This window comes from Pocillopora verrucosa, chromosome 1, assembly GCF_036669915.1.
Source record: "Pocillopora verrucosa isolate sample1 chromosome 1, ASM3666991v2, whole genome shotgun sequence".
Lineage (NCBI taxonomy): Eukaryota > Metazoa > Cnidaria > Anthozoa > Scleractinia > Pocilloporidae > Pocillopora > Pocillopora verrucosa.
Window position 1 is genome coordinate 20,935,232 of NC_089312.1, and position 15,935 is coordinate 20,951,166.

At 37.9% G+C, this 15,935-nt stretch overlaps 1 protein-coding gene across 4 annotated transcripts; it reads left to right on the top strand.

Moving 5' to 3' along the window:
• Window positions 1–7,237, top strand: LOC131781197 (patched domain-containing protein 3-like). 4 transcript variants are annotated; one of them, XM_059097843.2, is made up of 4 exons: window positions 1–143; window positions 3,202–4,425; window positions 4,805–5,949; window positions 6,425–7,237. In XM_059097843.2, exons 1-4 carry the CDS (start codon window positions 91–93, stop codon window positions 6,907–6,909), a joined length of 2,907 nt encoding a protein of 968 aa, XP_058953826.2. In that variant the 5' UTR covers window positions 1–90; the 3' UTR covers window positions 6,910–7,237. The 4 variants fall into 4 exon arrangements, with proteins under 4 accessions (XP_058953826.2, XP_058953823.2, XP_058953825.2 ...); XM_059097840.2 differs by lacking the exon at window positions 1–143 and adding an exon at window positions 1,175–1,732; XM_059097842.2 differs by lacking the exon at window positions 1–143 and adding an exon at window positions 1,915–2,461.
• Window positions 7,238–15,935: the final 8,698 nt, after the last annotated feature.

The window sequence follows — 15,935 nt, forward strand, 5'->3', positions numbered from 1 at the left end:
GCACCGAAAGCATATAAACCAGAGGAGTCGGACTCATCAGTTAATTTTTAGCAAGACTAGCACTAGTGTTGAAGTCACTTTCGCTCCATCATGGGCAAATTCAAATCAGAACTCGAACAAGTTAAGAAATCAGACCAATCAAGGTGGGTAGAGTTTTTTAACTTTAGTTTGATTAATATTATAGATGATTATGTTGTTGGTAAATGATAAAGTTTCCTACAGAGCACCCGTTTTTCTCCATGGAATATTGGATTTTCGAAGGTAGTGAATGTTTGTGCGAGGATTACTTTATTTCTTGCCGTTATTGCCCAGCACAAGGTGACATAAAAATAGCCACCACGCGATGTTTGAAGTCTCTGAGGCAGAAACTCAAAGAGAACAAATAACAAGTCGGCAGTATACGTTTTCCTTGCGGCGAATAATCGTTGAATAAATAGGAATTCCTCCCACGAATTATTGCCAATGTGGAAATGTCCTTTACAGCATATTTCCCTCAACTTCGAAATATTGCTCGGCAATTGCCTACCATACTCATTTTGGTTTGCTCGTTTGGTTCTTGCATGTAAAGAAACCGAACACATATGTCGGAAAAGCGATTACTACTTTCCGTGTCCTTCCTTCTGATTGGATTGTTCCTATCTATCATCCAATCAGAGACTAGCCGATAGCGTGACAGTTGCAAGCAACTAGCATCAACGAAGATATATCATCGTGAGGGAGAAAATACATTTTTGTACGTGTGAAATATTACAAAACGTGTAAGTTCGCCGTTTTCGATTGAACAGGAAAATAACAACAAAGCATCGGAAAAAAAGGCCTTTATTTCTTGTACAAATCGTTTGTCTAAGAATATTCGGATAACTGCAACCTACGTCCATCAGCTGCATCTTACATACCTTAATCATGATCGTGATCATGATTTGGATCGCTTCAAGTTCCCACAATCAAAAACGGATTAAAACAATTATGCTTGCAAACTTAAAAATATAATACAGTTTCAAAGCCGACGTTTCGAGCGTTAGCCCTTCGTCAGAGCGAATGATTCGCTCTCACGAAGGGCTAACGCTCGAAACGTCGGCTTTGAAACTCTTTACGGTGGCCAATTTACATTATCAACTCAGTCCATAAAACCAAAATTACCTCGTTACTCTCATCGACGCAGCACTACAGTTTCTTTAGAAACTTACCCCTGCCCTCCTTAAATTCTAATACTCGAGGTAAACGTGACTCGAACGATGGCGCAACGTGACGTTCTTCTCTTCAGGTGTCAGTGATAATAAATTCAGGATGAAATGAAAGTTTCGAGAACCATTAGTTCTGCTGTTATTTGATTAAAACAAAAACTACCAAGCGGTGAGTTTGTTTACGTTGCGATTCAGAAACGTGTTAGCTTCACTCGTGAATATAAGGAAGTGGACACCTTCGATGTTAAATCCTGGTTCATCTGTCACTTTTATCTGCTTGTTTATTTTGACAAAGGAAATAGGACGTGTGCGTACGTGATGTTTCAAACTACACAACTTTCTGTTTTGCTGTTACTAATTAAAAAATGTTCCAGAGAAAGCTTTTATTCGAGAAGGAAGAGGGAATATCTCGATGAACGCGATGTGCAGCAACAAAATATTCGGAGTTACAGAAAAACCGAAAAAAGGATGACACAAAGCGAAGAAAATAATTTAAGCAAAGGATTCGATGAGAGGGCGAACGTTGAAGAAGACTTCGATGAATTTAGGTATTTGTTTCGAGCGTTAGCCCTTCGTCAGAGCGAATGATTCCCTCTCACGAAGGGCTAACGCTTGAAACGTCAGCTTTGAAACTCTTTACGGTGGCCAATTTACATTATCAACTCAGTCCATAAAACCAAAATTACCTCGTTACTCTCACCGACGCAGCACTACAGTTTCTTTAGAAACTTACCCCCGCCCCCCTTAAATTCTAATACTCGAGGTAAACGTGACTCAAACGATGTTGCAACGTGACGGTCTTCTCTTCAGGTGTCAGTGATAACAAATTCAGGATGGAATGAAAGTTTCGAGAACGAATAGTTCTGCTGTTATTTGATTAAAACAAAAACTACCAAGCGGTCAGTTTGTTTACGTTGCGATTCAAAAACGTGTTAGCTTCACTCGTGAATATAAGGAAGTTGACACCTTCGATGTTAAATTCTGGTTTATCTGACACTTTTATCTGCTTTTTTGTTTTGACAAAGGAAATAGTACGTGTGCGTACGTGATGTTTCATACTACACAACAACCTGTTTTGCTATTACTAATTAAAAATGTTCTAGAGAAAGCTTTTATTCGAGAAGGAAGTGGGAATATCTCGATGAACGCGATGTGCAGCAACAAAATATTCGGAGTTACAGAAGAACCGAAAAAAGGATGACACAAAGCGAAGAAAATAATTTAAGCAAAGGATTCGATGAGAGGGCGAACGTTGAGGAAGACTTCGATGATTTTAGGTATTTGTACGGTAAAATTCTGGTAGTCAGAGGATTCAGAGTTCGATAGGGAACTGATCGAATAGTAATTCTTAATTTCGCTCGGAAACAATTCTCGTCTTTTCGGTCAAGGTTTACGTAATAATGAAGTATGATGGTTATAACAACACAAAGACAGCACCACAGTTTCTTTAGATACTTATCCCATCTAAGGTTTTGCCTCTCATTTTGGGTCGTACAGCGAACTCGAGGTACTTCTGCGACTAAAACTTTGAGGTAAAGCATCAAATAGTACATTGATTGATAAATTGCTGTCAACCGCTGATCAGACCCAAAGGGTGGCTGGCTCATGGCTATGCCATAAATAAGATTTACACGTGTCGTAAAATCTATTTAGCAAGCTGTGTGCATTATATGCTATTTGTCTTTCCATTTCTTACTGTGGCAAGTTCAAGGTATTCCTTGGATTTATTCTTTTTCTTTGTAATCCTTTGTCATCTGTAATACAGTGGTATTGTTTAATGCCAGAAAAGAAATTTAAAAAATAGCAAAAAACACGATGAGAGAGCCGTTGGCTAGATCATGTCTTGCCATGTTTGATGCACCCTGCACAATCAGACCTGCTGAAAATCTTCAGGTCGAGGGGAAGAGCGTTCGAGGAAATGTTTCAAATATTTTGGGGCTGATAGACAACTCTCCTCCAATTAATGCTTCAAAAACCTATATCAAAATTCACTTTTCGATGTGTGTTTTTTTTCTAGACCCTGCTATCCACGCCGGTTTCTTCCATGTCATCTGTGGTCCTCACTCTGCAAATGGTATTTGCGTTTTTTGGAACGCTTCTTTGGCTGGTATGGTACAGGGATCGCCAAACATCCGCTGATAACAATCCAGTTGTGTCTCATACTTGTCAGCGTCTGTTCTGTGGGCTTTGTTTGGTTCAATTCAGAAAACAGAACCGTAAAACTGTTCATCCCTCAAAACAGCAAGGCAATAGACGACTTGGAGACTGCCGAGAGATACTTCCGAGTCGACTTTCGAGAGGAAATCATCCTACTGGTGGCCTCTCCCAGTAATCCTAATCCTCTTTCCCCGATGTGTTTGAAACAGGCCTTCAGAGCTCACGATGCAGTCATGGAGCTGAAATCGTTTTCAGACCTCTGTGTCACGTTGTCGGGAAACAAATCCAGGTCAACAAACGGATGTGCGATGATTAATCTACTAGAATTTTTGCAGTTCAATGAAAGCAACTTGAACGGAAAGGACTTACATGATGTCCAACGGGAACTGAGCAAATCCTACAACGACACAAGTTTACTCATGCGTAATGGACGCCCATTCTGGTTGAATTTCAACCGAATGTTTGGCAAGGCCACTCGAAAACATGGAAGCATAACCAACGCCAAAGCTTTGCAAATGATTTATCTCCTTCGTGATCCGAGGGACGATGATGAGAGTGACAAGATTCTCAAATGGGAGAAGGCTTTCATTGACAAACTAGGCTCGCTAGTGGACAAACTTTCGTGCTTCGATGTCCATTATTCAAGTGAAAGGAGCCTGGATGATGCTATAAGTGCAAGTACCGGGTCTGATGTTAAACTGGTGTCAATCACATTCACCTGCATGATCTCTTTTGCTTGCTTCATGCTGGGCAAGTACCTTAATCCGTTGACTGGTCATGCTTTACTTGCTAATGGAGGGGTCTTCGCAGTTGCCCTTGGGATTTTGTCTGGGCTCGGCCTTGGTATGTGGCTCCGTGTACCTTTTGTTAGTTTGGTGGGGGTGCTACCTTTCTTGGTTCTTGGAATCGGCATCGATGACATGTTCATCATGGTCGACGAGCTTGATCGGCAGCCACGTGACCTGTCGACGACCGGAAAGATCAAAGCGGTTATGAAGCATTCTGGTGCAACAGTTACTATGACAACTATGACTGATTTGGTTGCGTTTGCGGTCAGCACGTCTACCTCATTTCCCGCCATTAGGTAAGATACTTCAATTGATAGCCAGTGCTTCTTCATCTTGGGAAGATGAAGACAATAACATCAGGTTTTAAGCAATGGCGTAATTGTTTAAAGGATCCGGATTTATCAAGTGACCTCTATTGATTTCTTTTAAAACCTCAACTGCAAACTATTGAAGTGAGATGTCGAGCTGTGACAGGAGGCAATGAATTGATTTTCTGATAAAAATGGTTATAGTTTCTTGGGATATCTTTTTTTCCCTTGTATGACTGAGCTGTAAGCACAAATGGTGGCGTGAAATGTCACTTAATTGGCTTCCAAGTTCTAAAATTTCGTCAAATGTTGTAGAGTATTTCAGTGAGATCGTCTATATTAAAACTTAGTTACTTTCTTTTCTCAGGTATTTCTGTGTTTATGCTGCCTTGACAGTGACGTTCTCCTTCCTGATGGTTGTCACATTCTTTGTGGCCCTTATGACATACGACGTTAGACGAATTAAATCTGGCCGCCGAGATTTCCTCCCATTCTGCCTGGCACCACGGCCAAAAGAAGGTAAACCAGCATGGGATGAGCCTCTCCCCCAAACTTCAAATAAAGTTATGAATTACTGGGGCACATTATTGACCCTTCCAATTACAAAAGTTCTGGTTATACTCTTCTCTCTGTCACTGCTTGGTGCTGGGATATATGGAGTCACTCAGGTGGATGAGTCATTTGATAGACGTGTATTGGCCAGAGATGATTCCTACTTGAGGCAGTTTTTGACAGCTCAAGGAAAGTACTTTGAGCTGTCCATTGGAGTGAGTATCGTGCAGACTGGTGAGGTTGATTACCAATTGAGGTCCACGCAGAGCGACATTAAAGAATTAACGAACATATTCAAGGAAAATGAATATTACAAGAACCAATCACTATCCTGGATGGATGCATTTGCCCAGTATGCTAAGAAGTCGAAGAGAAACATTACTGGCTCAGGTTTTCTACGAGAATTGAAAACATTTCTTCGTATTCCCGAGTTCTCGTATTTCACACAGGACGTGAAGTTATCCGAGGATGAGACGAAAATAGAAGCTTCTCGCGTAATAGGCTATATGAAGGATTCGGGTAGCTCCACCTTCCAGAAAAACGCTATGCTCACACTCCGTGAAGACATATCAAAGAAGTCCAAACTGAATGCCTTTCCAATCACTCGATCCTTTATATTCTTTGAACAATACGCAATTACGTCACGCGAGACCCTGAGAAACCTGATAATCGCAGGCTTAACGGTGGTAATTGTCACAAGCCCCTTTTTGATGGATTTTACTGTGACGTTCGTGGTGGTGCTTAACTTCGCAGCACTGGTTTGCGAGTTATTTGGTTTGATGGTAATCTGGGATGTGTCTCTGAATTCTGTTTCCATGATTAACCTGGTAATGGCCATCGGATTTGCAGTTGACTACAGTGCCCACATTGCCCATGCTTACATTACGTCAAGCAAAGTCACAGCCGATGAGCGAGTTGTGGATGCTCTGAGCACGTTGGGTGCAAGTGTTTTCATGGGAGGTACGTCAGAAGCTAAATTAATTGTTGTAAAACATGGCTGAGAAAAGTAAGCATTTACAAACATATTGACATTCTTGTGTTTCTGGAGTGTATAACAAGTTTAAAAGTCTGTGGCCCTGTCTCAGTGAGAGGTATTAGAAGAAAATTTGGATCTATTGAGTTGATAATGGAAATTGGCCACCCTAAATAAATTATGGAACTGCTGTTTTGAGCCAATCTTCTCCAACGAAGGGCTAACGCTCAAAACATCAGCTCCATAATCTCTTTACAGTGTCTAATGGTCTTTATCAACTCAGTTGATAAAATCAAAATTTCTCGCATGTGCCGCGGTTGATTAAAAAATCCATCCTTAGAATTATTAAAGGAACCACTTTAAGTGAGATTAATTTCTGCTTTTAGTAACTTCCATCACTTAAGTTTTTAGTGTTATGCACGTCGCTGCATCCGCTGATCTTTTCTTCTTGATATGTTTTAGGAGTCAGTACGTTCCTTGGTATGGTTGTACTTGCATTTGCTGCATCCGAGATATTCCGAATTTTCTTCAGAATGTTCTTTGGCATCGTCATGCTCGGGCTTCTTCATGGCTTGTGCATCATGCCTGTTTATCTGTCTTTGCTGTGCTGGAGACCCGCTCTTATAAGACGTCCCTCAGTAATGGACACAAGTGAAAAACTTGGAAGCACAGACACGACAGATAATATTACCAACACCAATGGTTTCTTGGAAGCGGTGAAATCTTCCGGGAATACATCATTTCAGCCACCACAAAACTCAAACTCAAAAAAAGAAGCCGACATCTCACTCAATGAAAAACCAGCCAACCAGCAGATACAGACAAATGAAGCTGAGAAAGGAATTCAAAACATGGGGATCGATGAGGATGACGACGACGCTGCAACGGTGGAGGTAGAAGGCGACGTTAAAAATGCAGCTAGACTAGAATTTGAAGTAGCGCTTTAACGAAATACCCAGATTTCAAATTTAATCAGCTCAAAAAGAAAATAATAGCACCTTTTCAGAGATTAATAGTTTCATTTTACAAGCGAAGCTTTTTGTGTCTTGCATTAGAAAGTCTTTAAAATTGGAAAAAACATTCTGGGTCAGCCTAACTGAAATCAAGAAAATCAAACCTGTTAAGAACTTACGACCGTCCAAATATTGCAAATTCGATATTCAATCTTGCTTCCAAACAAGAAAGATACAGAGTGAGAGGAGGCTACACACTCAGAACTTTTTCTATCCAAAGAATAGTGCACTTGTGGATTTGGTTTCCATATTTTACATATATGCATATTTCGGTTATGATTGTAGATGTGTCTTGTAAACAGAAAAAAGAACTAATTTATCGCTTGAAATAACATAATAAACTTTTAGATGAGTGTCATTTATCAGTTTTGAGTTTAAGTTAAAGCAAAACATTTCTTGTTATTCAAAAACAAGTGGGCTTTTCACAGTAATCCTTAGATGCTTTCATTAAGTTAGCAATAGCAGGCTCTTTCTATTTATTCTATTTCTATTTAGTAAATTCATTTCTAGTTTCAAAGAGATTTAAAAAAAACTACATAGGTTCACTCACAAAGGAAAGAAATTATGTGCTAAAAAGACTTCAGTACACAGCTGTTTGTGTTAAGAATTGTTGCAGTGCAAAGTGAAAAGTGCCAGGCATTAATTAGCCACTTGAAAGAACGTTATTCTTTATCAAAAATGCCCCTTTCACCCCAAACATATATTGCTTATAATTAATACTTTTCTTGATAGAGAGTTAAGATTATTTTGTATCAAAAAATGTACATATTTAAATGTACTGCTATGAAATAGCTTTAAGATACTTATTACAGGTGTTCTGATAATAAACAACAATGATTAGTCTCTTGCTGGGTTTAAGTAACACTACCATCTAAACCCTTGGCCAAATTCATCCTTAGAAAAGCATGGAAAGAGCACATTTACAAATAAAATTCCTTAGTTTAAGGTTAGCCAAAGCTGACCTTGAGATTGTCCTCAACCGTCTAAATCAATGCAGTGGGTTTTTCTAACTTAGAAATTGAAACACATGGAGGCCTACTCTGGGACATTACATTATTAATTTTTGGGCTACTTTGGGCGACCTAAGAAAAATTGACAGTGATTTTATTTGACTCAAGTGTTAAACTGAGTGGAGTGCAATTCGAGCTGAAACACCACTTTCTTACATCCATTTTGAAATCACCCAAATACAGTACTTGGTCAGTTCAAATATTTTATTGATGCAGTACTGAGCCGGTCTGAAATTAAATTCATCCATTTTTTTTTGGGGGGGGGGGAAGAGTTTTGGAAACAAAAAATTTGCAAAATTTGGCATGGTACTCTTTCATTTTCCTGCAATTTGATTGGTTACTTTAAATAAGCCTTGAAATCTGATTGGCTGTTATTTTTTACAGTAGCCTCATTGTCTGGGAAAAAGATGTGATTTAAAGAAAAAATTGATGAGATTCATGAATAAATTCCATCAATTAGAGCCAATCAAATAACAGGGACCACCAGAGATTTCAAAATGGGTGTAATAAATGGAATAATCATTTTGGTAACTTTAGTATCCACACAAGTCACCATTGTCTAAAATATCCAGATTTCAAACCATTTTAACTAAAAATGCTTAGTCAGAATTACCATGACAATAGTTACTGTTTAATTACATATATGTATAAATAGTCAAAGCTAGTGTATAAATAACCAAGGAAAATCATGGGTTATATGCCTAGTGTAATAATATCAAAACAGAAACCAATATTAAACAAACCTATAAAAAAGAGGCACATGACGAGATAAATTTTAAATTTAAGAAAAGAGCCATGATTTACATAAAACTCACCTACTGACAATAAATTTTCCACATAATTATCGACAAAACTTACTTAAGATTATTTACCCGTATTAACTATTTCATAAAGCTTCACTAATATAAAAATACTCAACTTGTCTCCCATTTTTTGGCACTTATACTGTCAATTCTGGCATGGAAGTTTAGCAAATCGCATGTCTTTCCAACAGTAATGGCCTGGTCCTTTTCGGGGACCCAACCAATTTGATGTTCTCCTGCCTCAGTAAGACAAAACACCCAAATGCCATATTGAGAACCATATGCTAAGGTCCTTCGTAAGAAGCCTTCCTTTCCAGTCTCAACAACTACTTTTCCTGGCTGTAGAAAAATATTGGCGTCCCATAATAGAGAATCAGATCTTTATAGATCTTTTTACTCTATTACCGTTTGTCGGATCACCAGGACCTTCCAAGCATTCACTTTTTTCCACTCCGCAACGTTTAACCAAATAAAAATGAAATAACTTTTATTTTTGAGCTGATATGGCAGTATAACAGGTTTAAAAGCATTCGTTGTTACCTAAATGACGAGTCACAAAGAAAAACTATATAATAACTGATAACAGGTTCACTTGTCTCCGCCATGTTGATTCTCCCAGTAACCTTTGTGCTAACTAGTTTCCATGTTTATTGTCTTTGACAACTTGGAGAAACACAAGGAGGCCAAACGAATTGAGGAAAATGATCGTTCAATTACACACGAACTGATTTCAATTAAAACCGTTTACTAGAACACACAAAGCTAATGGTTTATGTACACACGAAATATCCTTCTATATCATTTAGCCAACACGAAATATCCTAATCTAATATTGGCCTGGCAGCCATGTTTGCAGCAAAGAGGTTTCTCGGCATAGATCATTGACGGGGCTCATACATGTATGTGAATCATCAAACTGACGAAGGTGAAATGTACGAAAAGACTGTCAAAATCTTATGATAGATGAAGATTTATGCCTTTAGTGGGTTCGTCGAGTTACAAATTTCAAACGTTTATATTTTGTCGAATACGATGGCGGAAGAAGCTATAGTGCAGATTTGCGGGTTTATGCTGGAAAAATAGCCCACTTTTGTCACTCTTTTACTCTGGGTAAGTAAAGTGTCTAAACGTAAGCTTCAGTTCAGCTCAATTTACTTCGGACTATGTTATTTTTACTGCTCAATGTAAGAATGAGTAGCAAGAATTGTGCCTTTCTCCAGAATACCTTTCTATTTTGTTTTATGTTGATGATCGGAACTGTAGGTTTGATTTGATTCAGTAACATCTCAAAAGAAGAATAAATAAATTATTGCAGCCACAGTCGTTTGTTGTCTTTTTTCCTGAGATCAATCATATTTTTAATATTTATGATTTCCTCATGATGATACACAGTGGCAATCTTTTGATCCCTCAAAATGAAATACAAAACAGAAATTTGGTTTAAACAGATGGTTGTCTGAGTAAGAAAAAGGAAGAGAGTACATTGCCATAATTAGTTCATATATCAGTATTGTCTACAAGTAGGAGTTACTCATGCTATCAGAGGGGCTAGGCAGGTGCATGACTCTTATAACAGGAGGTTTACATGTATAAATATGGAAGCCATTACCAACCTCATATTGACTTGCAGTCCAATGCAGGGTTATTCCCCACCAACTACTACCCATATTTACATCTGGAAGAGATGAGACACTTTGAGAGTTAATATTGTGCCTAAGAACCCAATGCAATAATCCCCACTAGGGACCAAAACAGGACTGCTTGATCTAGAGTCCAGTGCACTAACCATTTGGCCACCATGCCTCCTTCTCTGATCCTTATGATTAGGATGGAGCCCATATAACATTGTGTAACCAATAGTCACTTTAGGCAACTTTAGATGACTTAAGGCAATTTAATGTGACTTAAGGTCCCAGAGTAGTCTTAGAGGGTTTGTGTGGAAGGGAAAACGTGATGCCCCTCTCCATTCTTGCCTTCTACCAAGGATATTGATAATATGGTTACTTTCTGCTGACTGCCTTGTGTAGATAGTTTGGAATTTCTTACTTTCTCATGATAGACTACTTAAACATCTATAGGTTTTCATGGTAAATTTTCAGCTAATCAAGATGTTGAAAAATTCCTTTGCTGTGTTCAATTAGAAGCCTTTTTCCATGACAAAGAGGATGATTCTAAGGTCTTGAACAAAGATACTTTCTTTGGTGTGGTATTCTCTCATGTTAGCAGAAAAGAAATTTCCTTGAAGGTGGAATTGTGGCAACATGTTAACAAGAAAGACAACAGCAAATTTCATTGATCTTAAAGAAACGATTCATTTACAAAGACTTTCACTGGTTCACCATGAGAAAATTCAAACATTGAAGTCATTCGACAAGGCTTGGGTATTTTTTTAAATTGTGTATTTGGGTAATTGTTAAAACTCAAGTTATGCATTGAATGCACAGGTTTGTCTTCCATTTTTGCACTAATGCTGTAAAAAGCTGAAAAATCTTTGAAATATGTTTCAACCCAACCATTTTCCATAACTTCTAAACACCATTATGAAATAATTATGTGGGGAAATGGAAAATTTGTGGCATATACTTCATGTCTGAAATGTCATGTTCAGTATCAGCTATCAGGTTACAGGAAGGTGTACATGTGGGAATAAACTTGGTTGTTTGTGTCATTAATGTGCTTTTCCTCCGTTTTATCAGGTTGATCTGTCAGGACAAGGGCTGAGGATTTTAGCAGGCCAGCAGATTTAGGGAAATGTTCATGAGGAAAGTAACTTTAATTTTAAGCCTGGAAACTATCATTGTGAAAAGCCCATACTTGTGCTTGGTAATTCATTCCTATTCTGATAAGCTAGATTTAGGAAGGACACCATTTCACGACATAAATTTGACATATATGCTGTGCACAACACTTCCATTTGACTATACTTTTATATTAGCCAATACCAATCCCTAAGTGTCAATAGGGTCAGGAAAAAAATGAATGTACCATAACTCTGTAATCTTGATTTCATGTTAAAAAAAAAAAATTATAAAGACCTGTTGATAACTGATACAAGGAGAAAAAGAATATATCAAATTTGGTTGAAAAATTATAATTAGCAGTAGGCCAGATAAAGAAGATTCTTAGAATAAGAAATGTGTACAAATGTAAAAGCTAAGCAAAACTGTTTGAAACACCTGCCTGTAATTGTGCACCATGTAGTATAGTCATTCCAAGAGGTCACAATCCAGGTAAGATAAGAAGGCAGCCTGGTTTATGGGGGGATCCCTTTAATCCCATCTGGGATCTCAGATGGGAATGGTGGGCTCCCACCAGCACAAGTAGGATTTACAGGATCCCACCTTAAAATTAAGGCATGATCCCACCTGGGACATTCCAAAATCCAAATTGGGATCTCAAGTGGGATTTTTGGGACCTCACTGGGGATCCCATCTGGGACAGACCAGGGATCCCAGCTCTTGTTTTTACCTAGGTACACATGCAGATTTCTTATAAACATGTAATGTAAGCCTGTTATTACTACAAAACTTTGATGCACACCTCAAAAGGTGAACACATAGACTTTGAGTTTCTATTGAGTCAGTTTAGGTTAGTCAGGTTAAGTTGAGTTAAACTTTCTTGATAATGATGCAATCAGGACAATTTTACAACTTATTTATAAATGTTAGCCTAGCTGGAGAATTGGTAGTGAACCACAGTCCTAGGTCTGGCATAAATTTTGATCTTCAGAAGGTGCTTTAAAAATAGCAATTTGCTTATGCACAAAGGAACTTAATCCACTGTAAGAGGGTAGGCTTTCCTTTCTTCATGTAAAAAAATGCAGTGGTTACAGTCTTTCCACAAGCTCAATGAACAGTGAGAGCCAGCAAGACTGATAATGACTACGTTATTTGTGTAAATATCAGGAGGAGGATAAAAAGTAGGATATGGTTTGCAAAACTCTCATATTTGAAAAGTTTAAGCCATAAAGCTAAGGCACTTATATTCTTGCCTTGTGTATCACATGGATGCCAATTATACAAAAAAAGTTGCTCTTCATCTGTGTGCCCCAAACATAACAGGGGAACATGAATTTCAATTATAAGAAGGTATCCTTTAATTTCATTCCCAGATATAATCAAAGGAGGATCCTTGCTTTTCCAGAATCCCACCTGTTAAAACTGACATAATATTATAAATTATCTTGTGACCAATTTCTTATATCAATGGTTAGTTTGGGTATGAGCATTATTGTAAGAACAACATGCACTATTGAAAGGTTGCTAAGCCTGATTATTTAATGACATCCAAATAACATTACATGCTACAATGTGGTTACTACAACAAAATTATATATTCACGCAATTCTCAACAAAGGAAGTCAGGTTACAGACTTACCTTCTACAATTCTAGAGGGCTTAAGTTATAGAGGAATAAGTATAGTAAACAGTTAGAAATAACATAAAGTTGATAGTTTGAAAGCTGAAAGATGTAGAGTACAATTCATCAAACTCTCTGCATCCAAACAAAAATGAGTTAACTACTGCCATAACTTCTTCCATACATTAATGTTTACAGGAAATCATTAATTTTTGTCACTAGGTGGCACTGTACTAACAATAGTTCTGCCAACCACAAATACATATTTTCAGTTGTCTCATAATTTATGACTGTACAGGTCAATGGAAGGTACATTCCCACCTCTATAGGGACTAACATTACAACTACGTCGGGAAGCTGTAATCATCAAATTAACAAGCCAAGATCTATTAAAACGAAGTGCTTAAGTTTTCCAATTGGTCACCTTTGTTACAGTCAAGCTCACTCCATTTCGTGGCCATCTTCAGCAGAACTATCCTGTTGCATGGGAAAACATCAAATGTTACTCACATATTCAAATAAATAACTGAATCAAAGGTTATAAGTTTTTTTCAAAACCTGCTTCCTTTAACCAATTGACCCTAAGAGTGACTAGCATGTTATTCCTCCTTACAAAATCATCCCCTGAATCACACATTAACTGCACAAAATTAAAGGAAATGGTTACCAACTAAAGAAGCTGAAAACTGTTAAGCAAATTATCCTTGCCAGCACCTTCCAAATTGTATAGGGATTGTATGGTTATCCAAATGGAGGATTGGGGGAAAAAAAAACTGTCTTTTAATCCAAGATCCTGCAAACATGATAGACACCTCATTTATCTTCACACGAATATACACACCCTTCATTTATATACACTCGAACATCGTAACAGAGATCAAATTGAAGAAAAAGCATGTGGATGTTGGGTTGTAAAGGCTTAATTGTGCTCCAGAAACAGTAAATGATGTTGAATAGATTGAAAGGATGAAAGTTCTTGAAACGTTCTATTTTAAATGAAAATTCATTAAATGTTAGTAGTGATGAAAATAATCTGTGAAGCTATAGTCATAATTACTTTTCCATGTAAACATACCATGATGAAATGTTATCTATGAATGAATTTAATCTCACTCATTTTGAACGTATAATCCAAAATCTGAAATGAATTAACTTGCAGTTGAATAAGAAAAACCTCAATATGTTTTTCCTGCCACTATCATTCTAAATATCAAACCAGTCACTACACCAAATTACGTCAAATTTTTACATCCATGGTCACTTTATTGTGATTTTTTTGACGATGTGCACTCTCTCTTTTGGCCATCTATTTTTATTATTTATCTTTTACCAGCTTCATCTGAAAAGGATTAGGTCCACACTGGTAATTTGACACATTTTAAGCAAATCTTACAACTGATTAACTTTTGTTGGATAAAAAACATCAAAGGCATAAATATAAAAGGCTGCAGTTTCCCTTTTTAAGTCTTGATCTTATACATTACAATTTTATAACGGGTTTATAGTCTTAAGATTTTCTTGTACATATTTCTTTCTTTCGTCAATTGATATATTTACAATTTGACTACGTGTTTATAGTTTATTCTACTTTAAATATCGTTTATTTTGTAGATAGATATACCTTATATATTTATTTGCTTATTTTGTTTTATAAATTTTCTCTTTTGTGAGGGCCGTAACTTAGAAAACTATAATAGGTAATTGCGTCTCCCTCTTTGAATTAAGTTATTCATTCATTCATTCATTCATTAATGCGAGCCGATTGGAACAAACCCGACCGACCTTCCTACCTCTGAGTAGCCCTTCTCAGTGCCGTCAATAAAAAGTAAAGAGTTTTCGTCCGTTTCAGCCCCTGCTATTTAGTCACGGGGATCTGTAACCTGTACCTTCCGTAAACAAGAACACATCAGCGTGAACTGTGGTGTAAATCTATTTCTCTCACGCCTATCCTCTACCGAGCACTCGGAGGATCTATTGTGCTCGATTTGCCGCTTCGATTCATTGTAAATGTTTTTCTTAGTACCAACCACAACCCCTGTTGAGTCTGTCATACATATTTTACTCTCATTCACAAGTCACTACTCACTGGTCCCATTTTTTACCGCATCATCCAGTTATACGCGGAGACAAACAGACTACTAAAGTGAGGATAGTCTATGGTGCATCCGTCAAGTCTGCTGGTCCGGTGTTGAACGACTACCTTCCTGCAGGTCCATCATTGCTTACTGACATACCCGATGTACTGATGCGTTTCAGGTACCATCGTGTTGCTTTGGCCGCCGACATTGTAAAAGCCTTCCTAATGGTCCGGATCAAAGAAGCTGACCAAGATGTTTTGCGCTTTCTTTGGGTAGATGATCCTGATAACGAACATCCAAACATTGTCGTGAAACGTTTCAATCGAGTCGTATTTGGCGTCGCAAGTTCTCCCTTTCTGCTGAACGCAACAATTAGACACCACGTAACCAAGTATGAAGCTTATCATCCCCAATTCGTGAGCGATTTTCTGACCTCTCTCCATGGGGATGACTTCAAGATGGGAACAGACAGCGTCCCTGAAGCATTTCAGCTCTACACAAAGGCAAGATCAATAATGAAGGAAGCTGGCTTCCATTTGAGGAAGTGGATTTCAAGTTCTGAACGGCTGATGGAATGGATCGACGAAGAAGAAGGAGTACCAGTCAAAGAAATGGTTAAGTTATCGAAAGAAGACGGTACTGAAGAGTATGCGCACGCAGAAAATCTATGGTTCCGCGAAATACAACAGTCCTTAATCAAGTCACAAAAA

Bases quoted from the DNA above. Each gene is read 5' to 3' on its own strand.
- LOC131781197 (XM_059097840.2), top strand. From the start codon at position 1,503: ATGTTTCAAACTACACAACTTTCTGTTTTGCTGTTACTAATTAAAAAA. The intron at 4,426-4,804 runs GTAAGATACTTC...TTCTTTTCTCAG, and splicing joins ACCTCATTTCCCGCCATTAG to GTATTTCTGTGTTTATGCTG. The intron at 5,950-6,424 runs GTACGTCAGAAG...GATATGTTTTAG, and splicing joins TGCAAGTGTTTTCATGGGAG to GAGTCAGTACGTTCCTTGGT.